The 24201-nt window shown below is 50.6% G+C and overlaps 1 protein-coding gene across 2 annotated transcripts in view; it reads left to right on the top strand.

Moving 5' to 3' along the window:
• Positions 1–24201, top strand: part of EYA2 (EYA transcriptional coactivator and phosphatase 2) — a 180052-nt gene that overhangs the window by 61109 nt on the left and 94742 nt on the right. For both annotated transcript variants that reach the window (XM_047069004.1, XM_047069003.1), the window contains exons 5-6: positions 20803–20870; positions 22491–22668. In XM_047069004.1, the coding sequence (XP_046924960.1) occupies positions 20803–20870; positions 22491–22668 (246 nt within the window). The remainder of the gene's footprint in view (positions 1–20802; positions 20871–22490; positions 22669–24201) is intronic.

The following is a 24201-nucleotide window of genomic DNA, read 5'->3' as shown; positions in this document are numbered from 1 at the left end:
TAGACACTTTTCCAAAGAAGACATTCAGGGGCGCCTGGGTGGCTTGGTCGGTTGAGCATCCGACCTTGGCTCCGGTCATGATCTCACGGTTCATGGGTTCGAGCCCCGCGTCAGGCTCTGTACTGACGGTTCAGAGCCTGGAGCCTGCTTCGGATTCTGTGTCTCCCTCTCTCTGCCCCTGCCCCGCTCGTGCTCTGCCTCTCCGTGTCTGTCTGTTAATGCCTACTGCGTTCTGCCTTAAACACTTCTTGCAAGTTTGTAGAGTAGCTGGAAGGCAGTGTTCATATGGATTTGTCCCCAGAAGGAACTTTTGCCTGGACTGCCCTGTCCTGTACCTTAACTCCTTTTCTTAGACGTCTACATAAGCAATGGGATTGCTGTCGAACCAAGAGAGCTTTTCTCCGGAAATTGGCAGGGCCCTGTCTTTGAGAGTTTTACTTGGCGTCTGCAGTGTATGAGGGTTTGGAAGGAGTGTTCAGGGTATGTGCTCGGCCGCTTTCACAGAGGTTCGATGGGACTGCAGTTGACTTCTCTCTTCCGTGACAGTCTGGATGCAAGCTGCTCTGCAGAGTTAGGGACCCAGACCCCTTCCCTCTTGCTGTTCCGCAGTGCCTAGGCTGCTGCCCTTATCCACATGACCCAGGACGGCTCACGTCAGCCGTAGGCCAGCCAGAGGGAAGGGGAAGGAGGTGGAAGGCAAGACCCACGCCCTCCCTTTAAGGGCACAGCTCAGGTGTCGCAGGTAGTCATGTGACATTGGCCAGATCTTAGACACTTGGCCAACCCAGCTGCAAGGGAAGTTGGGTAGCATTGTAGTATCGATTCAGGAGAGCCGTGGGCCCGGCTAAAACTTGCAAGCTTTGTTACCATGAGAGAGGAGGAAAGAATGAACACTGGGGGAGGCCGTCAGGCTTTGCCATCCTAGGCTGTTGACAGAAACTAGCATGCAGATACGCCCGAGGCTAACCGTGACTAGGTTAGCAGAGCAGTTGGCCACGGGCTGCCCACTGGAGTTCCCAGCCCTGTGTGGGTACGAATGTCCGGTGTGTGGGCTCTGACCGAGGGCTTGTGTTAGGGGTGGATTGGATCCAAGCCCTCCCAGCCAAGTGCAGACTATAGGGTTTGTCACTATAAAACGTGCCACCACTTAAGTACCGACTGTGAAGGTGAGTTCAAGAGTTCAGCAGCTTGAGATGCTCCCGGGGCAGGTCCCAGCAGGTGTGAGCTGCGTCCTGGGGAAACGGAGCGAACACAGGCTCCCGTCGGGGCTGGCCTGCCAGTTACCAGCTGTGCACCCGTACACGTGTTACTTAACTTCTCTGAGCTTCCGTTTCCGAATTTTTAAGAGGTCAGGGTTGGGCATGATGTCTGTCTCCCCCAGGTTATTGTGAAGACAGAACTAACATAAATTGGGGCGGCCGGTTCGTTTTCTAAAATTTATTTTGGGTATTTGTCAAAGAAGACGATTTTTGACTTTTCTAAGCTTAGATGCTGATGTCTTTGAATATCCCCTTAGACTGTGAGATCCTTAAAGCCAGGGACCATGTCCTGATCCCCATTGTGTCCTCAGTGAGTAATTATAAAGCATGCAAGCATAAATGAGTGAGTGAATGAATGAATGAATGAATGATATGAGGCCCCTGGTCAAGGGGCAGCAAATAGCAGTGTCCACAGGAACAGGGCAGGTCACAGTGAGGAACATGGGCTGAGCCAAAGAAAGATTGGGTGGCCCCTGCTGTAGTTTTCTCTCTTACTTTTGTTAGAGACACGAGCGCTGTGCCAATGTCCTGTGGGTAGCAGAGCAAATCACCACAACCTCTGCTTCCACGGCCACATCTCCTCTCTGACGCCGACCCACCTGTCTGCCTCTTAGTAAGACCCCTGTGGTCACATTAGGCTTACTTGGGTAACCCAGGACAGTCTCCCCATCTCCTTAACTTACTTAATCATCTCTGAAAATCCCCTCCTGCCATGTAACGTAACACACAGATTCTAGGGATTCAGATCTAGACATCTCTGGGGTGATTCCTCAGCCAACCACAGACACACAGAAACATTTTTTTAACTATAAGAAAGAAGGGGCGCCTGGGTGGCTCAGTCGGATGAGTGCCCGACTTCGGCACAGGTCAGGATCTCGCAGTTCGTGGGTTCGAGCCCCGCGCCGGGCTCTGTGCTGACAGCTCGGAGCCTGGAGCCTGCTTCGGATTCTGCGTCTCCCTCTCTCTCTCTCTGCCCTTCCCCTGATTGTGCTCTGTGTCAAAAATAAATAAACATTTTTCAAAAATTAGCTGTAAGAAGGATACCAGGCCAAGGATGATGGATTTGTCCTCAGTGTGGGGGGAGACCACAGGGAGGGGAGGGGAGCGTGGCCACATGGAGAGCAGATACCCCTAAAAGGGGCAGCTACTCATTTCTGGTGTATGAGTGCAGGTGAGCGAGTAAGCCCGATTTTCCACGGCTTCCGTCGCTTTTTTGTTCGAGTAGAAGCCCCAGATCTGGATTCTTATGTGAAACTGTGAAATTTTATCGACTTTGCTAATATTACTCAGCAGTTCCCTGGCAGATGCTATGAAATGCACCAGGTGGGGATACTGATGAAGAATTCTGAATTACTGTACGTGTTTCACCTCATTCTGTCCCAGCCAAAGAGAAATGGTGGGAGTGATGGTGATAAGAATAATGATACTGTCGATGGATGGCATTGGCCCCGGCATTGCTGAGGACCAGATGTGTTGAGCATATTACGTGTATTAGTTCATTTGATTTTCACAATGGCCCTGTGAGGAAGTGCGATTTTTAATGCCCAAGTTACAGAGGGAGAGAGTAAGGCCCAGAGGGATTGTAAGTGACTTGCATGGGATCATATAGCCAGTAAGTAGCAGACTTAAACTCTGTCAGAATCTGTGTTCTCGTTCTTTTTTTGAACAATTCTTTAAGGGTGCCTGGCTGGCTCAGTCAGTGGAGCATGTGACTCTTGATCTCGGGGTTGTGAGTTGAAGCCCCATGTTGGGTGCAGAGATTACTTCAAAATAAAATCTTGGGGGTCCTGGGTGGCTCAGTCGGTTGAGCATCCGACTTCGGCTCAGGTCGTGCCCCAGACTCAGGTGCTGACAGCTCCGAGCCTACAGCCCGCTTTGGATTCTGTGTCTCCCTCTCTCTCTCTCTGCCCCTCCCCCGCTCACGTTCTGTCTGTCTCTCTCTGTCTCAAAAATAAATAAACGGTAAAAAATTTAAGAAGTAGAATAAAGGAAACAAAAATCTTAAAAATAAACTAAAAAAAAATTAAAACTCTTCATTTTGAAGTACGTTTAGACTTACAGAGAAATTGCAGAGATAGTACAGAGTTCCCAGAGGCCCTTCATCCATCCTCCCCTTCAATTTCCGGAACAGTAGTGCAGCGGTCAAAACCAGGAAATCGACAGTGCCCAGTGCTTTAATTGAACTACAGACCTCATCTGAAGATCACCAGTCTTTCCACAAACACCCATTTTCTGATCCCAGGATCCCACGTTGCGTTTAGTTGCTGTGCCTCTGTTATGGCGGCCCCTCGAGGTCTTTCATGACCTTGACCTTTTGATGAACAGTAGTCAGGCATTTTGTTGCAAGTCCCTCAGTTTCGGTTTGTTTGATGTCTTCTCATGATTAGATGGAGGTTGTGCGTTTGGGGCAAGGAGACCACACAGGCAATGTCGTACCCCCTGTGCATGTTATCAGGGGCTACGTGATGTCAGTCTGTCTTACTACTGGTGATGTTGACCTTGATTAGCAGAGCCCATGCCCTGGAACCCGTGGGTTTCAGTGCTTCCCTTGTGCAAAGAGAGGGGGGAACATAAAAACACAGAACGTTCAACAGGACACGTCGGCAGGCCTCGTCTGTCCCTTGGGCTGGCCTGATCTGTAGGATGCGCTCTGTAAAATGAGCACCCCCCGCCCCGAGTTTCAGGACAGGCTCAGAAGCACCCACTGGTGATGGCGGGAGTAGGGGAGAGCAACACCCAAGTCCTGGGCCTTTGGAAATAATTTCAACTACAAAGATCGGAAGAGCTGGCCGGAGAAGGGGAAATAAATCCAGCAGAGATGAAAGGCCGAGGTCCGCAGCTGCTGGGTCCATCAAATCTTTAAAAGCAACGTGAGGTTTTAGGGCAAGGAGTGAATTATGGCCGTTAGGACCAAGGACAAGACGGCTTTGATCTGAAAGTGGGAGATCTCTGAAGGGAAGCTGTGGCCTTTGCATGCGTGGTTCCCACATCCTCCTGGGGTACTTTAGACGGACCGCTTGGAATTTACAGGTCTGCGGAAAGAGCCTGGCCGCTAATGGTAAACACTTGGAACGGGCAGCTTCGGGAGGAGCGGGGCGGAGTTGACATTCGGGGGGATTGGGCCCGGTGCCCCTGCAAAGGTACCTGAGAATAATGTACCGTTTTACGAGGCTCTTTGCCCGTCAGTCGGACAGATGGAGGTTTTGTATCTTATGAGGCACTCGAGGATTGCCGTGGGAGGTCATTTCGGTGAGCACTTGACCTCTCTATTTGAAAAAAGTATCAATTTGGAGAAGGTTGTCTTTACTGCCAGGAAACTTTAGACTAGAGGCCGTCCTGTGGCTTTTTGGAGGCCCACCCTGTCACAAACCAGATGTTGGCCTCTGCTAGCCCAGGGCGAGGCCCCCGCCGGCAGCAGACTCGCCCCTCTTTGCCGAGCCCCGGCTGCCAGGGAGCTAGGCAAGTGCGTTTGCAAGGCTCCGCATTACGGCGTAGCCATGGGGCAAGCGGCTGGAATTGCAAACCGCAGTCAGAACATCTTAGCCATCTCTTGAGACAGAGAAAGTGAGACAGGGGGCAGGAGAGGGGCAAAGAGGGAGACAGAGAGTCCCAAGCCGGCGGCTCAATCTCATGAACATCATGACCTGAGCTGAAATCAAGAGCCGGACGCTTAAAGGCGCCTGTGTGGCTCAGTCGGTGAGGTGACCCACTTCGGCTCAGGTCACGATCTCACGGTCCGTGAGTTCGAGCCCTGCATCGAGCTCTGTGCCGACAGCTCAGACCTGGAGCCTGCTTCGGATTCTGTGTCTCCCTCTCTCTCTGTCCCTCCCCTGCTCACACTCTGTCTCTCCTCTCTCAACAATAAATAAAACCATTTAAAAAAATTTTTTTTAAAAAGAGTCAGACGCTTAACTGAGCCAACCAGGTCCCCCCACTGAAACTATTAATGAACTGGAAATTCCCCCAGCAGATTGGAGGTGGGGGAACGTTGAGGTGAAAAACAACAGGTCCCTGAGTCAGACAGCCCTGGGTTCAAATCACAGCAGGGCCATTTACAGTCTCTGAGCCTATACACTGCAACTTGCTTGATCTCTGTAGGTGTCAGTCTTTCACATCTTGCAAATCTTTCCTCAAATACCAAGCCTTCTTTGACCACCCCTCAGTACCTGAGTTCCCTAGCTCCAACCAAGTGAACGTATTTATTCATTTTCGGCACCCACCCCCTCCCCGGCTAGGATGTCTGCTCCACCGACGCCGTGATCTCCCGGTCTTGTCCATTGCTGGGTCCTTAGCGCTAGGACAGACTGGCACATAGTAGGTGTTCAATAAACACTGGTGGAATGATTGAAAAGGGATCACAATAGAGGCTACTTTGTTCTGTTCTCTTTGTTGAGTGGGGGATAAACTGGGATAAGCAAGGGAAGGGACTTAGCATGGTTCCTGATACATAGTATGTGCTCAATAATCAAACCATTATCAAAGTCCATTCATTTACAATGTTTTATTTATTCATTTGATATACAGTTATTGACTATTTGTTCTGTGCCAGGTCCTGGGAATAGTGCCAAGAACAAGATAGACTTTCTTTTTGTTTGTGTTTTCTTCAAAACTTATTTTCGGAGAGCCTGCCACTTCCTGGCCCACTTTTCTAGAAACCAAGCGTAAAGCAGCGAACAGAGACAAAGTCCCAGCTCCCATGAGTTTGCATTCTACTTGGGAATGATGTGAACAATAAGCGTGTATCTAAATACATAAGATGGTTTCAGGGGTGTCAATTCTACCAAAAGGAAATAATCGAGCCGGGATGACGTGCAAGGTGCGGCTGGATTGGGGGGAGGCGGGGAGGGTGGGCATGCCACTGGAGTGGCCGGGAAATGTCACAGCCGAGCAGAGACCTGGCTGAGGAGGGGCAGCCAGCCGTGGGAGGGGCCAGAGCTTCCCGCTGTGGTCCCCGGTCCGGCAGCAACAGCGTCACCTGGGAGAGAAATTGGGGTCTCACCTGAAGCTGCACAATCTACTTTGCAAAAGGACCTGCGGGTAGTTCCTCTGCACGTTAACGTTGGAGAAATGCTGGGCTGTGAGCACATACTCCAGGCAGAGGGACGAGTGAACGCAGAGGTCCTAAAGTGTTCCATATGTGGAACAGGAAGTTCCTAAACGTTCCAGGCAGAGGTGGGGTGGGGTGTGGATTTGCTAGGGCTTCTGTAACAGAAGTACCCCAAATGGGGTGCTTAAAAATGACAAGGCTGTATTCTCTTCCAGTTCTGGAAGTCGAAATCCAAAGTCAAGCTGTCAGCAGGGGTGGTTCCTTCCGGAGGCTCAGAGGGAGAATCTATTCCTTACCTCTGTCCCAGCTCCTGGTGGTTGCCAGCAACCCTTGTCATTCCTTGGCCTGGAGTCACGTCACTGTCTCCATCTTCACATGGCGTCTTCCCTCTGCGCCTGTGTCCAGATTCTTCTCTTTTTGTGAGGATACCAGTCATTGGGTCCAGTACGACCTCATCTTGACTTGACTACATCTGCAACTACCCCTATTTCCAAATGAGTCGCATTCATAGGTACTGGGGCTAGGGCTTGAGTATGTCTTTGGTGGGGGACACGCATCAACCCATCACAGGGCCGAAAGGTGGGGCTCGGTGAGGTCAGAGAAGAGGCAGGTCACACCGGGCCCGTGGACCCCGTGGAGGGTTATAAATGCACAGGGAAGCCAAGAAGGCTGTGACTGATCTGGAAAAGAGCTCCGGGTGGGGGGCGGGGCAGGGGGAGGCTATGAGGATAGCGGATTGAGCTGGGGTGGGGGCAGATGAAGGGGAATTAGCGAGCAAGCTAGGCGGCCCCCAGGCACGGACACGGTGGAATTGGAGAAATGGGGAGACTCATAGGGTTTTAAGGGGCCCTAGTCACAGAAATGGGGGGTGGTATTTAGATGGATGGAGAGGGGGAGGGGCACCAAGGATGATGATTCAGTCATCTGTCTGTCCTTTTAACAGACTTTTTTTTTTTTTTTTTTTTTTTTTTTTTTGCGTATCTGGTTAGTGAAAAACGGGTGTGTTATCTCTTTGGGGAGGAGGGCAGTCATGTGAATACCCAGTGCTCTCATGGTGGCCAAGTGACAAGAGCATTTCCAACCTCTTGACTATACATCTGGCACTTTCCTCTCATCTGGGTCTGCTGAGTTGAGGTGCACATCCCCAAAGCAATCGCTGTGGTCACGGGAGTGTGATGCCCTGACTGGTCCAGGCTGCGTCATACCCCACCCCTGCCGAATTTCCAACAGGGCGCGGCTGACCTCAGTGCCTTCCCGGGGCACTCGATCCGCGAACATCTCTCTCCGTCGTGCGTGACTTGTCTCAGAAGCTCTGATCTTTATGGCTTCCCGTTCCCAAGAATCCCTCCAGAGGAGATCCTCGGCAGGAACGATGGCACACGTGGTCTTGGCATCCACGTGACCCTCTCTGGTCTCTTTCTGCCGCGCCGAGTGGAGTCACACGGTCGGTCCTCCCTCTGCTGGAAACTCTCCATGTGAGGCTTCCCCCTGCAGTCAGAAATACATGCCAGTACCTCGCCGTGGCCTCCCCCCAACTAAACCCTGCCGCGATTCAGCCCCAGAAGACCTCCCTGAGCTCATCCTGCCTACTGCACACCCATTGTCTCCACTTCGCACACAATGGCCGTTTTCGTGTTACTCACACCGCAGGGCCTTTGCACTTTGCTCTTTCCCCACCCCGGCCTGAAATGCCCTTTCCCCAGATCTTCACATGGCTGGCTCCTTCCCTTCCATTTAGCTTCCGCTCGATCACCAACCTCCTCTAAGAAGCCCTCCCGCGCTATCAATCCCCCGCATAATTCCCACGAACAAATATCCACATTTGGTTCTGGAGTGCGCTCACGATTGCCCCTTGCCTTTTGCCCCAGCTGGCACCGCGCGCGGGATGTCTCTCCTCCCCGGCACGCTTTCTCCTCTGGCCCCCTTCTCCCCCATCTCTGCCCCGACATTATTCCCACTCGTGTGGCAGAGATGCAGTGACAGGGCAACCTATCTGAAATGGCATTCTCAGGAATGCAGATTGTTTTATTGCCGGTTAAATACGCTTTATGCTACCTGTGAATGAGGCCATTGTGACATTTAGCAACTGATTTGATTCAACACAGATGTGGGCAAGAGGACAGGATCCGGGTGCACATTTGGGTTTTTTAAGATGGCAAAATAGACCACATGACTCACTGCCGGCAAAACCGATATGGCAAAACCCTTCCTGGCGTAGGGACTGAGTATCCCTGTTGGTTTTAGAACTGACAGGCCAATCCAGAGCCCCCCCAGATCCTTTGTTTTCATCTGGGATCTTCTGCTTGGCCCTATCCAAATTGTTGTAATTTGTTTTGTTTTGTTTTGTTTTGTTTTGTTTTAACCTTCCCCGGATGTTTTTATTCCCACGAATATAGAAAAAAAAAATGGTGCGTCAATGAAACACTAACATCATTGACATGCAGAGAATAATAATCCAAGCTGTCATTTGTTGAACATTTACTCTGTTGTGGGCTCTGCTCTTTTTATACACCGTGTCTTACAGAACCCTCCTAGTTAACCAAATAAACTACACTTAGTTCCATTTTACAGATGGGGAGACTGAGGCTTAGAACTCTCAACTACTTGTCCACAGTCACTGTGGTTAATAATCAATTGCGTGTGGATTCATGGTCATCTTCTGCCCCTTCCAGGCTCTAAGCTCCAAGAAGACAGGTCCTACCTAGCTCTTTCTCAAAAGAGAAATCTTAGCACATCCTAGGCAGTCAGCAAATATGTACTGAGTGAGGGAACACAGTAGGTAAAGGGCAGGGCCAGGGCTTGCCGGGTCAAGCCAGGTCTTTGCCTTCACAAAGACATCCTTCATCCTGTTGTTTTCTGGGCAAGGAAAAGAAACAGAGACATCAACCAGTGGAGATCTGGGATTTGCCCCTTTCTGGAACCTGGGCCAGAAGTTGGGGTACTTGGGTGGGTGGGGCTTCCTAAGAGGCTTACTTCTGTCTGTGGCTTTTCAGGCTGCTTTTTATCTCACCCCCCTCCCCCATCCCTGCCCCGTGACACATCCAGATCTTTCCACTTGCCGTCCTGGTATATTTTCAGCAATTTTATTTTAACACTGGCATCGGTAAGACTTAATCAAGAGGGGTAAGGACTTGTTTTTGAGTTGACTGTGGACCCGAAACGGTAGGTCCCTTTGCTGTGGGGAAAGGACTCGCAAGATCGATCCCCAAGCACGTAACACTGACGAGGGGATGCTTTGCATTGGGATTATCCACGAGGCTTTCTTGGCACTGCTGGGGATGGCAGGCCAGACCTGCGGCGACAGGGAAGTTGGCGTGGCTGGAGAACCGAGGCAGGCGGTGACCTGTGCTGTTTCCCACAGCTGCTTGGGAGGAAGGGCCCTGCGCTGGCTGGGAGCCGGGGCTTCGGGGTCAGGCTGACCTGGGCTTGAACCCTGCTGTGCCACTTCCTACTCGGACGGACTTCCTAGGGTTGTGCTGGAGATTAAGCAAGATACTGCTTGTACAGTGACCGGCCCTGGGGAAGGAAGGACGGGCTCAGTAAATGGAGGCCATTCTTGTGACTTCATTATTATTTGTCCGAGTGCTGACGCCAGTAACCAGGAGGTTTCCGAGCTGAGCTGAGCCCAAGCAAAAGAGGAGAGGTGTTCATGGCGACGGCCACCATCTCCGTGGAGGGCAGAGGAAATCCGGAAGGCAGCAAGCGCAAGGGGGATGGGCAGAGTCACCGGTGATCAGAGAAGCGTGGATTCAAGACAAGTCAGAGCCCATGTCAGTGCTGCTAGGACAGCAACACTGACAAGTGGAGTTATTCCAGCCGGTGGTGGGAGTGCAGGGATGGGGGCCCCTGGGCACTGCCGGTGGGAACACGCACCTGCAGTCAAGAGCTCTCGCCCAGCCCTTAGGGAGATTAGGTCTTACGACCTCGGGACCCGGCAGTCCCACCTCTGAGGCTACATCCCACGGAGACTCACTCCCAGACCCACTCGGGGACGGTCCCAGGGTGTTCATGGCAGCCGGGCTGTGGTGGGCGGGGTGCCCTCCTGGAGGAGGAGGGGCAGGAGATACGGAGAAGGCACACGAGGGAGGGCTGAGCGGTTGCCAGGGCAACAGGTGAGTGGGGGGGGGGCGGGGGGGGGGCCTACAGCATCGTGGACAGAGCCCGAGAACTTAACCCTGGGCAAAAAACAACAGAGAACCCGTAGGGAGTGGGACAAACAGGACATACCCACAGCAACATAGATGGGTCTGAAGAACTGACCGATGAGTGAAAAAACTGAGAAACCACAGGGAATGTAACATACAGAATTTACAAAAATTACACACCTGCCCACAAAGCACTAATGCACTTTTGCAGGCACGCGTAGAAACAATAGGAGGTGCATCAGACACGCAAGAGTTACTGGGAACAAAAGGAAACAAATTCTTTAAAAACAGGAGGTCTTGGGTGCACAAGTGAGGAGGACGTGCCATGAACTTGAATTAACTCAACAGTCAGCACCCAGCATTTTGCAGGAGGACAAAAGGGGATGGACTGATGTCAGCGACTGTCCACGCAGGCTCCCCGACTGTCCACGCAGGCTCCCCGACACCGGCGGAGGCAGAGTTCCAGGGACGTAGAGAATCCCCGTCTCTTGCGTAGAAGATACACATCTCGGTCTGGAAGCTCAGTAAAAAGTGAATCTGACTTTATTTTCGGCCTCTCAGCATGAGTTCTGTTTTGAGCTACGGCTCCCCTGGGCTCGTGGGAAAGTTTCATGGTAGTCGTTCAGGGCTTTCCCCAAATTCTCCAGAATTTCGACCATGGTTGTGGTTAGATTACGCCCCGCCAGTGTGTTGTGGTGTCAGGGCCTCATCCTCCCCGTCGCTGAGACCCAGGCTGCTGCCAACGTGTCCTTTCTCTTGGCCCGTGAGGCTCCTTCTAGTCTGGGGCCCTTCGTTGCCGTGTCTTTGCCACATTGTGGGCACAGGGATCTTACATCGTTCTATTTTCCTAGACCAGACGTCACAAACTGGAAACCCAGAGGCCACCCCCTGCAAAATGTTTTTGCTTGTTTTCTTTTTCTTTTGTCCCCACTAATTTGTATTTGTTGCCTACATGTAAAAATTGGGCAATTTCACATGTAAATCCAGATTTGTTTACTTCTTTTGAAAAATCAGAAGCCCTGACGACATGAGACTCATTTCTAGGTGACAGAAGTTGGCTGGAACTGAGTAGCATCGTATCAGTTCGGAATGTTTTTGGCTTCTAGTAACAGAAGCCCAACTAATGTTGGCCTAAACCATAGTAACATTTGTTGTGTATTTAGCAAGAAGTCTGACCCCAAAGTTGGATGGGCAGCTCATTTGTATCTTCAGGGACCAGGTTCTTTTCATCCTTCTACTCCTTCAGCCTCAGCATGGCAGCCTTTTGCTTTTACGTTTGGAGCCTCATGTCCCAAAATGGCTGTTATAACTCCAGGCATTACATCCTTACGTCATCCAGGGGTAGAACTGGCAGGGGAACAAAAGAAAGGTCTTTCCCAGAAGCCCCGTGGCCAGAACCTGATTACACAGCCCTCCCAGAACTGCAGGGGAAACTGGGAAAGCGAGGAAAGAAACTGGCAAGGAGAAAGGAACTGGGAATACCTGTGGGGAGCCAGACAGCACCTGCCACAAACTGCTGCCCCCTGTTAGGTAAAACTGTGCATTCCAGTTTGCCACGATCCCCACCACCCCCTAGTGTTTCCCAACACTGTCGCCATGCGTCAGTTGCCATTTACGTGGTGGTTGCACCAGCTCCTACCCTCACCTCCCTCTCCTGTTGGGCCCAGAAGGTTTTGAGGGCTGCCTGTCTCAGACTCCCATGGAGGAAGGGCTCGCTGCTTTCTCAGCAGCTGTGTGTGGGGACAGAGGATCCCTCTGCCCCAGGACCCCCTATTCATTCTCTCCTTCTTTCTCTACCCACCCCCTTGCCTTTCCTCTTGGCCTGCCCCGTTTCTCCAGCCAGGAAAATCCCCCATCCACCCACAAGAATCCTTCTTCCCTTGTATTTCTTAAGCCGTTTTGCCTACATCGATCTAATTCTTAGTTGGCCAACTGGGGCCAGTCCACAAACTCACTGGCCTGTGATAACCTAAGTACAGAACTGAGAGTAAGCGAGGGAGACTTTCCCAGCAGTTAAGTACTAAATCCTGTGCCAGGCACAACCCAGCACGCACTCCCAGGCTCGTCCCAGCACCGGGTGCAGACCCGTTTGGGACTTGTGATGTCCCAACTCCCATGCACGAGGCATGAGTTGCATGCTGGCTGTGCAACCGTATCTTTGTTAAACTGGCCCTTCGCCGACAGTTCGAGAAGCATTGGTCTGTGCCTCAAATCCTCCCAGATGCCAGGGCTTAAACTTCAGGACACAAGAGCTGGGATGACTCATTTCTGCCATTTCTTCCACGTACCTCTGCATCCCGGCTCAGCACCCTGGACCCTGATGTGACTGGGAGAAGTCCCAGGTGCCCTGACCTGCCTCCCCTCCTCCCCTCATCCCAGCATGGCTTTCCACCTCTCACTTGTGGTTATGTGGTGAGGAGTAGCCGGTGGAGGAAGGAAGAGTGAAACCAGATCGTCCACCTTGCAGCACCGTGGGAGGGCTTTCTCTGCAGGGACTCGGGGGAGAAATGTCCAGAAAGCGCACGCCTCTCAGCGTTCTCCTTAGGATCTCTCCATTAAACATCTCCGTGTCGATAGGGTTCCCGGTTGTCTAATCTGCCGTGTAAAACCTGCTGGCACGTCTGGTGCTGAGTTCGCGGGGAATTCTCCAGAATCAGGGCAGGCGCTGCCACTTTTATGCCGTTAACCTCCCGTCGTGGGGCGGTTTGGGTGCGGTGAGCATGGTCCCTTCCCGGTTTGCATGGAGTGCGTCCCCCTGGGGGCCCCGGCCCTCCGGACAGCAGTAATAAAGGAGGATGGATCTTCTCGCAGTGACAGCATTTGTAAGATCCCAGATGCCCCCCACATTGTAAGCGGCCCCCGCGCATGAGTGCTGCTTCGTGAGTTCAGAAAGTGGCACGCGTTGGTTGGGGCAGCCGGGCCCAGCTGGTCCTCCCCGCGTTCGGAAGAGCCTTCTGCAGGGAACCTTGCAGCCTGGTTAGATGAAGCCAGAATACTTCCAACAGAGGGAAAGAAGAGGATGGGAAGGGAACGTGAGGTTGTTGCCGAAGAGGTGGGTGCGAGGAATCCCGGAGACGCAGATTATCATCTCTGCTCTCGGGGCTCAGGGAAGGGTCCTGAACTTTCTGGGCCTCCCGGTTCCCTTCCTTTGCTGCTGCCTGGGAGGCTGGGTGAGGGACGGTGCCGGGAGGTGGTGGGAACAGCAGCTTTGATTTATTTTTAATGGGGATGAAATTCACAAAACATTAACCATTTTAAGGCATGTGGCTCAGTGGCATTTAGTGCATTCGCAGTGTTGCGTGACCACCGCCTCGGTCTGAGTCCAAGATATTCTCATTCCCCCAGAAGGAAACCCCGTTACCCATGAAGCTGTCACTCCCCATTCTTCCCTGCCCCTCGCCCCCAGCAGCCGCTGGCGTACTGCCTTGACCATGTATCGGCCTATTCTGGACGTTTCATGTAAGTGGAAATCCGACAGTACGTGGCCTTGGGGGTCCAGCTTTTTCACTTACGATGTTCCCGACATTCATCCCCGTGGTATCGCGCATCAGGACTTCCTTTTCTTACAGCTAATATTCCATTGGATGGATGTGCCACATTGTGTTCATCCATTCGTCAGCCCCCGGACGTTAGACGTGCTCTGCCTTTTGGCTTTGTGAGTAGCGCTTCTAGGAACGTTTGTGTCCAGGGTATTTTTGAACATCGGGTTTCCACTCTTTGGGGTACGTACCCGGGAGGGGAATTGCTGGGTCATACGGTAATTCTGCGTGTACCGCCTTCCACAGCCCCTGTAGATCTTACGCTCCTACCCGCAGCTCACAAGGCTTCCAGTTTCTCCACATCCTCACCGATACCTGTTGTTTTCCATTCTGTACGGTTTGGGGTGGTTTTTTTGTCTTTTTATGGCCAACCGAGTAGGTGCGTCAAGAGCAGTTTCCAGCTCAGATGCGGCTCAGCGAGCATCGGAACGTTCCCAACACCGAGTTTCTGTAAACTAAATAACACTATGTTAGAGGGTCGACAGCAGCATTGAAAAAGTCACTGTACGTGACAACGTGCGGTGCTGGGGACGTCTTTACTTGACATGGAGGCCCACCCTTGGTGCCGTTCGCCCAGGACTTCACGTGTTCACCGTGGGGAAGGACCAGGGGCTTTTCCTGAACCCAGTGTAAGACGCAAGAAAAATAAACCTCTAGACCTTGCATTCTGAGTGGGGGCTGTATCCCCCAAAAGGAACAAACACTGCTTCTCAGAGCAGGGGCGAAAACGTCTTACTCTTTTCGTGTTTAGCACAAATCTATGCCAATACCCTAAATAGATACGCGGTGTATCTACAATATTAAAATTTCGTAGGAGAAGAGGTAAGTAGAGGGAAGCATTTCAAAAAGGATGGGCCAGTCATGAAAAAAGAAGAAAAAAAAAACCGGTTCAGAAACAATCAAATTGTTTTAAGAGTCCGGACTTTTTTAGTATCAGACTGAGCAAGACGTTAGAAGTTCCTACACGCCGTCTCCCGGGGTCTGTAGTCATCTCATCGGGAAGCGTTTGCAGACAGGCTCCAGTCCACAGTCCACATTTCGGTGGCGCTGTGCTAACACATCACTGCGTTTTGATCTGGAGTTATCGTACCTCTTTGACACTTGATCGTACCTGTATCCACTTGATTGTGTTCTGTCTCCTCCCTGAACGTAAGTAAGCATCAGCCTCTTACTTCCCGCCATGCCCACAACGGCGCCTGACACAGGGATGCTTGGTTGGTCACTAGGACGTGTGTTGTTGACTAAACGGGTGAGTCTCCTCTTGAAATTGTTCTGCTGATGTGGTCTGCAAATGTGGCAGGGGTCCAGGCTCCTTACGTCTCGATGCTCAGCCATGCGATCCAGGAAGACCCTCCTTTGCAGGGAAAGGGAGGCCCCGCCCCTGCCCTTGAAGGGCACAATCAGGAAGTCGCACACATAAACTTGCTCCCCTCCCCTTGTCTAGAACGCATCACATGGCCACGCCATCCACAAGGGAAGCTGGGAAAGGCAGTGTTTTATTCTAATCGGCCGTGTGCCCGGCTTCAAAGCGGAGACAGAGGGGTGAATGGATATTGGGGGACCCCCGGCGGGACCCGCCACCATCACCTTAAGACAGGATGTTTTCCCCGCCTTCCCCAGCCCTCCCATGGGCACCCCGCCAACCAGATGGAGACATGAAGCCGGTGTTTTAACATCCCAGCTCAAGGTGGGTCCGTTTGGAAAACCCCCGCAGAGACCACATATTGTGGCACGAGATTTCGGGGGCCGCGTGGCCCGTCCTCCCGGGTCCCGTCAGGCATGGGACGGACTTCTCCCCGCGGGGGCTCTGGGGGTGCCCTCGGCACACCACGCGTTGTCCGGGCGTCCGTGCTCCAGATGCCCCTGGGTCACAAAATGAAAACAAACACGAGGCCGTTTGGGAGAAAGGATACCGACGGACAAGATGGAGGAGAGGGTGGCCTGTATGTTTCCAGACCCGCCCTCAGTCGTCATTAGGTTGCCACGGAAGAAAAGAGAAATCAGAAGAGAAAACGCTGTGGCAGCCAGGCGACTTCCTAGGGCAGGTTCGTTGCTCAGTTCAGCAGGTAGGGTCACCATGGTAACCATAACCCAACGATGGCTTCGAATGGAAGAGGCCGGCCTAGACCTTCTGCTGGCCACGCCCGACAGGCCACGGAGGACAGAATGGGATGCCAGCGTGCCACGCTGTGGTGGACAGGTTCTGCGGTTTCTGGTCGTGGGACGGGCCCCTCACGTCACGGAGACTGGGAGAGGAGGCCCAGCTGTGGCCGTGTTCCTGTCCTCACTCTCCTCAGAGATTAGTGTAGGTGCCACTTCCTCCAGGAAGCCTTCCTGGCCCCGCCGCTCCCCAGCAGGCGTTCCAGAGCGCTTGCCGCCCCCCCAGTGCATGTTCTTCTCACCCCTGCATATGGATATGGTTTATTTTGTAGATTTCGCTTTGGAGCCGTTTCAGTATTTGGTATAAAAACAATTCCTAAAACGTGACAGCAAACTGTTAGAAACCCAACTGCGTGTGGAATTGGTGGCATAACCATACAAAGAGGAGAATTTATTTACCCATAGTTTTGCTTTCTTCTTCTTTTCTTTCTTCCTGATGTTTCAAGATTCCTTTTTTTTTTTTAGTTCCTTTTTTTTTATATATATATATATGAAATTTATTGACAAATTGGTTTCCATACAACACCCAGTGCTCATCCCAAAAGGTGCCCTCCTCAATACCCATCACCCACCCTCTCCTCCCTCCCACCCCCCATCAACCCTCAGTTTGTTCTCAGTTTTTAACAGTCTCTTATGCTTTGGCTCTCTCCCACTCTAACGTCCTTTTTTTTTTTTTTTTTTTTTCCTTCCCCTCCCCCATGGGTTCCTGTTAAGTTTCTCAGGATCCACCTAAGAGTGAAACCATATGGTATCTGTCTTTCTCTGTATGGCTTATTTCACTTAGCATCACACTCTCCAGTTCCATCCACGTTGCTACAAAAGGCCATATTTCGTTTTTTCTCATTGCCACATAGTATTCCATTGTGTATATAAACCACAATTTCTTTATCCATTCATCAGTTGATGGACGTTTAGGCTCTTTCCATAATTTGGCCATTGTTGAAAGCGATACTGTAAACATTGGGGTACAAGTGCCCCTATTCATCAGCACTCCTGTATCCCTTGGGTAAATTCCTAGCAGTGCTATTGCTGGGTCATAGGGTAGATCTATTTTTAATTTTTTGAGGGACCTCCACACTGTTTTCCAGAGCGGCTGCACCAGTTTGCATTCCCACCAACAGTGCAAGAGGGTTCCCGTTTCTCCACATCCTCTCCAGCATCTATAGTCTCCTGATTTGTTCATTTTGGCCACTCTGACTGGCGTGAGGTGATACCTGAGTGTGGTTTTGATTTGTATTTCCCTGATAAGGAGCGACGCTGAACATCTTTTCATGTGCCTGTTGGCCATCTGGATGTCTTCTTTAGAGAAGTGTCTATTCATGTTTTCTGCCCATTTCTTCACTGGGTTATTTGTTTTTCGGGTGTGGAGTTTGGTGAGCTCTTTATAGATTTTAGATACTAGCCCTTTGTCCGATATGTCATTTGCAAATATCTTTTCCCATTCCGTTGGTTGCCTTTTAGTTTTGTTGGTTGTTTCCTTTGCTGTGCAGAAGCTTTTTATCTTCATAAGGTCCCAGTAATTCACTTTTGCTTTTAATTCCCTTGCCTTTGGGGATGTGTCGAGTAAGAGATTGCTACGGCTGAGGTCAGAGAGGTCTTTTCCTGCTTTCTCCTCTAAGGTTCTGATGGTTTCCTGTCTTACATTTAGGTCCTTTATCCATTTTGAGTTTATTTTTGTAAATGGTGTGAGAAAGTGGTCTAGTTTCAACCTTCTGCATGTTGCTGTCCAGTTCTCCCAGCACCATTTGTTAAAGAGGCTGTCTTTTTTCCATTGGATGTTCTTTCCTGCTTTGTCAAAGATGAGTTGGCCATACGTTTGTGGGTCTAGTTCTGGGGTTTCTATTCTATTCCATTGGTCTGTGTGTCTGTTTTTGTGCCATAGTTCCTTTTTTTTAAATTTCCTGTCTGTTTCAAGAACTGCTCGTACCCATCTTTTCAGAGTGTATCTGCTGTGACAGGCTTTCTTAGTTTTCCTTCATCCTATTCCAATTTACTTTAAAAATCATCCAACTGAAAAAAAGAAAAAAGAAAAAGGGGCACCTTGGGTGGCTGGGTTGGTTGAGCATCTGACTCCCAATTTTGGCTCAGGTTATGATCCTGGGGTCGTGGGATCAAGCCCCAAGTCAGGCTCTACACTAGGCATGGAACCCGCGTGGGATGCTCAGTCTCTCTCTCTTTTTTTTCTCTCTCCCTCTCTATCTGTCTCTTTCTATCTGTCTCTTTCTCTCTCCCTCCTCTCCCCAGCTCATGCTCCCACTCCCTCTCTAAACTAAAAATGAATCATCCAACTCACCCCATGGAGGAATTCTAGAGTATATAAGTTGTATCCCCAACAAAACAGTTTGCAAAAGAAGCAACAGCACAGAGTGATGTTGAAAACTCGGGTCAGGGAGCACCTGGGTGGCTCAGGCAGTTAATCATCCAACTTCGGCTCAGGCCATGATCCCGCATTTCATGGGTTCGAGCCCCGCGTCGGGCTCTGTGCTGACGGCTCGGAGCCTGGAGCCTGCTCCCGACTCTGTGTCTCCCTCTCTCTACCCCGCCCCCGCCCCCCCACTGCTTGTGCTCTGTCTCTTCCTCTTAAAAATAAATACACATTTAAAATTTTTTTTAAAAAAAGAAAGAAAAGAAAACTCGGGTCAGACTGCCCGGTTCCAGCCCCAGCAGCTGTCACCCGCTCTCTGTGCTGCCTTGTGCACATCACTTAACTTTTCTATGCCTCACTTTGTCCAGAATGCCTCACTTTGTGTCAGAATGTCACCTGACACACAGGCGTCCACTGATATTCCTGTAACCACCCCCTTCCCTCCCTGGGCTCCTGCCTCATTGGCCTTTTTTTTTTCTCTGTCTCTAACCTGCCAAGCGCATCCCTCCGTTAGGACGTGTGTGCTCAGTGTTTGTGGACACCCCTCCCCCTGGCTGTTTCCATTGCTGGCTCCCTGTCGTTCACGTCTCAGCTCCAGTGTCACCTCACAGAGGGCTTGCCTGACCGCCCAGTCTTAAATGACAGCCCACTTGGGGCGCCTGGGTGGCTCAGTCGGTTGGGCGTCCGACTTCGGCTCAGGTCACGATCTCGCAGTCTGTGAGTTCGAGCCCTGAGTTGGGCTCTGGGCTGATGGCTCAGAGCCTGGAGCCTGCTTCTGGTTCTGTGTCTCCCTCTCTCTCTGCCCCTCCCCCATTCATGCTCTGTCTTTCTCTGTCTCAAAAATAAATAAACGTTAAAAAAAATTTTTTTTAAATGATAGCCCACTCACTCACTAAATAGCACTTTCTAGTCATATCATCTTTAGTCCCATTTTACAGATGGGGCAAGTGATGCTCCGAGAGCCACAGTCATTTCATTTATTTATTCAATTTACCACCATTGAGTGTATTTATTTACCACCTTGCACCCGTTACAATGGCTGCTATAAAAAAAAAAACAAAAAAAGAAGTGTCGAGAAGGATGTGGAGAATTTGGAACCCTGGGCGCTGTTAGTGGGAATGTAAAATGGCGGACCTGCTATGGAAAACAGCAATAGGTTCCTCAAAAAATAAGAAGTCAGATCGCCATATGACCCAGTAATTCAACTTCTTTTTAATGTTTATTTATTTATTTTTAAAATCTTTTATGGTTTATTTATTTCGAGAGAGAGAGAGCAAGCGTGAGTGGAGGAGGAGCAGAGAGAGAGGGCTAGAGAGAGAGCCTCAAGCATCTCCCTGATGGGGGCTCGAACTCACGAACCATGAGATCGTGACCTGAGCGGAAGTCAGACCCTAAACTGACTAAGCCACCCAGGTGCCCCAGAATGTTTATTTATTTTTGAGAGAGAGACAGAGAGACAGAGAGACAGAGCGTGAGTGCGGGAGGGGCCTGGGCGTGTAACGAAAGAACTGAAAGCAGGGTCCGAAAGAGGCGTTTGTACGCCTGTGTCCTTAGCAGCATTATTGACAACAGCCAAAAAGCGGAAGCAATCCACGTGTCCACCGACAGATACATGGAAAAACAAAATGTGGTGTATCTGTGCAATGGGATGTTATCCGGCCTCAAAAAGGAAGGAAGTTCTGACACCTGCCACAGCACGGACAAACCTTGAAGACGTTACATTACGTGAACTAAGCTATTTACAAATTCTAGGTGTTTCTGTCTACATGAGGTTTCCAGAGCAGTCACATTCGTGGAGAAAGCAGAGGGATGGGTGCCAGGAGCTGAGGGAGGGGAGGAACGGGGAGTCACCGTTTAATGCGGATGCAGTCCTGGCTTCGCGAGATGAGAAACGTTCTGGGGACGGATGGTGGGGAAGGTCGCACAACCGTGTGAATGTGCTTCATGCCAGTGAACCGTAGGCTTGCAAATAGTTGAAATGGTAAGTTTTAGGTTGTGTACGTTTACCGCAATTTTCTAAGTAAGTCTCTTTAACCGCAGTTGTGAAGAACAAGAATCTGTACTCTATGTGCTATCTTACTCGTTGCTCACCGCAGTCCTTTGATGAAGGAGTTACTGTACTCATCAGTCGACAGAACAGAGCGGCAGAGAGATTTGGTATACTGCCAAGGTCATGGCTCCGTCCCAGCCTGTCCGCCCTCAAACCACCCGTCTGCCAAATCTTTCTCCTCCCCGTCCCTCTCTGACTGCAAGAAACCTCACCTGTACCCATTCCTCCAACCTACAGGCACAGCGGGGATCTATCAAGGAGCAAACGGGCTGACCAACGCGGCTGGATTCGGAAGTGTGCACCAGGTAGATGTCGCTCGCCACCACTCGTTTTCCCTGTTCTTTCCTTAAATCGCCCCCTTGACTCGGCATCCCAAGAGCCCACTCCTGCCCACCACCCCTGCCAGAAATGCAGTCTCTTACTCCCTGGGTTTGAAGACCACAGGAGTCAGGCTGTGCCAAAGGCCATCGGAAAGGTAACAGTGTAGAGACAGAGAAATTGGAATTATCAGCAGATTTCCAAGATGACATAGGCGATATTATATACTCCCCCTTGACCTGAGCCCGAGACGCCCATTGACTGTTGAATCTCGAACCTGTGAATGCAAACACATGTGCTCTCCTGCCAAACGTGACCTCCTCGAGCACGAGAACCCCTTGTCTTTGGTTCTGCATTCCGGTGCTGAGTGCCCGGCACACAGTGGGAGCTTTATAAATGCTCGTTAAACCACACCAGGCCAACCCTGTAAAGGTGAACGCTGGCTAATAGTTTGATTGTCCCGGCTTCCCTTAGAGAGTAAATTAAGAGTTAACCGGCTAAGGGTGTATGGGAAGTCTGTGTCCCGCTTGTACACCTCTTCTGTAAACCTAAAATTATTTCAGAACCAAAGGCGAGCATGTTTTCAGGCTAGCATTAAAACAGAACTACCACGGAGTAGGTGGGCTATGGAATATTTAACGTATTTAAATACGAGGAACGCACGATTTCTTCAGTGAGCTAAAGAATCTAAATGGTGTAAACCTTGGAAGATTTGAAAATTTGTTTCACACATCTCTTATATTATTTCCGGGGTACTATCTCCATGGATAAAACACTTGTAAGTAAAAGCCCTTTTTAAAAAGGTGTGGTTCTTCACCAATAGGAGCTTGTCAAAGACAGAGATTCTCTAAATGCCACCCCCCAGAAATTCTGATTCTGTAGGGCTGAGGTGCAGCCCAAGGAGCCAAACTACCCGTGAGTCCCCGCAGGGTTGAGGAGGCTCGGTTTATGGTGATGGTGGGGCAGAACATTTGGACCAATGACTACCGTGGGAGAGCTGGAATGTCCGGTTGGTTTAAGCAAAGCTTGATAAAAAGGGGATTGGCACTCTTTTATTTGATGTCCCCGACTTCCTCATAGAAGATTCTGGATCCCTGATGCTGTATAAGTGCTGCTGTATTTGTACCCCTCATGAACATGTCACCTGGTCTCCTGGGTATGTGTGTAGGGTCTTTGTCCCTCATTCATTGGTTCGTTGATTTGTCTCGTATTTACTGAGTCCCCCTGTGTGTCCAACACTGTGCCATGTGCGAGGGATAAGCGGGGATCAAGACAGATACTGACAGAGCTGCACCCACGTCCCTTAGGGTGCACCTGCTGACCTCCACATGGCAGCCGTGGCAGCCCTAGGGTGGAGGGTGTCCCCAAGAACCAGTGACTAGGGCAGGAGGGAAGTGCCGGGGAACCCCCAACCTTTTCCCAAAAAATTGCACTTGCGGCCTTGTCTTGGGGGTCTGCATCTGGGGAAAGTCCCTGTCCTCACAGAGCTTTTATTCTAGTGGGAGAGACGGGGACAGACACAATAGACCCCCCCACACACACACACACACACAAGGCCCCTCACCACTGGCCTCCTCACTCACAGCCTCATGTGTTTCCCTTTCTAGGACTATCCTTCCTACCCTGGCTTCCCTCAGGGCCAGTATTCCCAGTATTACAGCTCGTCCTACAGCCCTCCTTATGTCCCGGCCAGCAGCATCGGCCCTTCCCCACTCTCCACGTCTACCTACGTCCTCCAGGAGGCACCGCACAGCGCCCCCAGCCAGAGTTCCGAGTTGCTCGGCGGTAAGTGCCGTCGCTGTCTCAGGGTCATTGGTGGCTGTGATCTGAGCTTTCATATGAAGGGTGGACTGGACATAGGTCCCAGCTGTAATGAACTGTAAGGAACTCACCCAAAAGCTAAATCCAGCCCTCACATATATTTTGTTGACTGGAATTTTTTAAAAAATTCTTTAAGAAGGAATTTTTAGATGTATGTCATCAAGATGTACGGGGATGTGCGTGCATGTGTGTGTGTGTGCGTGTGTGTTTCATTCCACCCATGTTTAAAATTTTATCTGAAAATCTCTTGAAAGCAGATCTGAACCTGTTTGCTTAGGTCTACATTCCTAAGTGACAACAGTTCGCTGTTGTCTGTAATGTCTGCCCCATCAGACAGGGCATGCACAATTCCACATCTGGCCAGTTTACTTCAAGTTCATTACTGCCTGGCCCAGGGAGGCACTGGAGTTGGTGAGCCCTGGTCCTCAAAGAAGGGAAACTAGTATTTGTTGCCCGTCCATGATGTGCCAAGCACATATCTGCGTGGTCTTCTCATTTCACTTATTTATATGCTGATTCAACAAATATTTATAAAGTACCTGCTATTTTCCAGGTGCTCTTTAGTTTAGAAAGTAAAATAAAGTGCAACGTAGACTTCTTGATTTTTTCAGGCAGGAATCAAATAATCACATAAATACACAATTACAAACTGTGGTAAGGAAACTCACAATCCCTACGAAAACAGGTTTTCAGTCACCTCCTCTTTGCCAGGTAAGAACAATGAAGATCAGGGTGATCAGTAACTTGCTAGTAATTAGCGGAGCTGGGATTTGAACCCAGGCCTGCTGGGCTCCGTAACCAGTGCCCCTGGATACTCAGTAGCCACACGTAGCTGAGATTATGTTCTCTAAAACCCATCTGAGAACAGAAGGGCAGCGACCTTCAAACCTTGGTTCTCTCTCATCGAGAATTCTAGAATGTTTTAAAAAATCCTCATACGTGTGCCTTTCCAATAGCATAACAGTCTTATTAGGAATCCCTTTTGCTGGTCAGGATGTTTTGGCTTCAAAAGATAGCGAATGCAATGCAAACTAGTTTAAGCAAAAAAAGGAATTTTTAGGTGTATGTCATCAAGATGTACAGGGATTCGGGGCTGGGTCCAGGGGTTCAGACGATAATGTTGGGACTCAGTCTCTTTGTTCCTCTGGCTCTGCGTTTTCCTGGATTCATTTCACCCTCAATCAGGCCTTCCTATTATGGTGGCAAAGATGGTCACCAGCTGCTCCAGGGTTCAGTCCTGCCTTCTTATCTACCCCTCAGAGAGAGTTCCTCCTTCCTAACAGCTCCTACCAGAGGTCCCAGGTCATGCCCCCATTAGCCCAGCTTAGGTCACATACCTGTCCTCACACCAGTCTCCGTGACAGTGGATGGAATGCTGGGTGGGACAGCAGACTTGGGTCTCGTGCCCACAGCTGGAGCTAGAGTTGGGTCATCCCCACCCAGGCCACGTGGACTGAGTGAGGGAGAGGTGGTCGCCCAAGGAAACCCAGAGCCCAT

This window comes from Lynx rufus, unplaced genomic scaffold, assembly GCF_022079265.1.
Source record: "Lynx rufus isolate CCGP_SWC_20201006 ecotype Redwood Valley unplaced genomic scaffold, mLynRuf1.p SCAF_8, whole genome shotgun sequence".
Classification (NCBI taxonomy): Eukaryota; Metazoa; Chordata; class Mammalia; order Carnivora; family Felidae; genus Lynx; species Lynx rufus.
The sequence above is the reverse complement of the archived record's forward strand: the minus strand, read 5'-3'. Positions and strand labels throughout refer to the sequence as shown.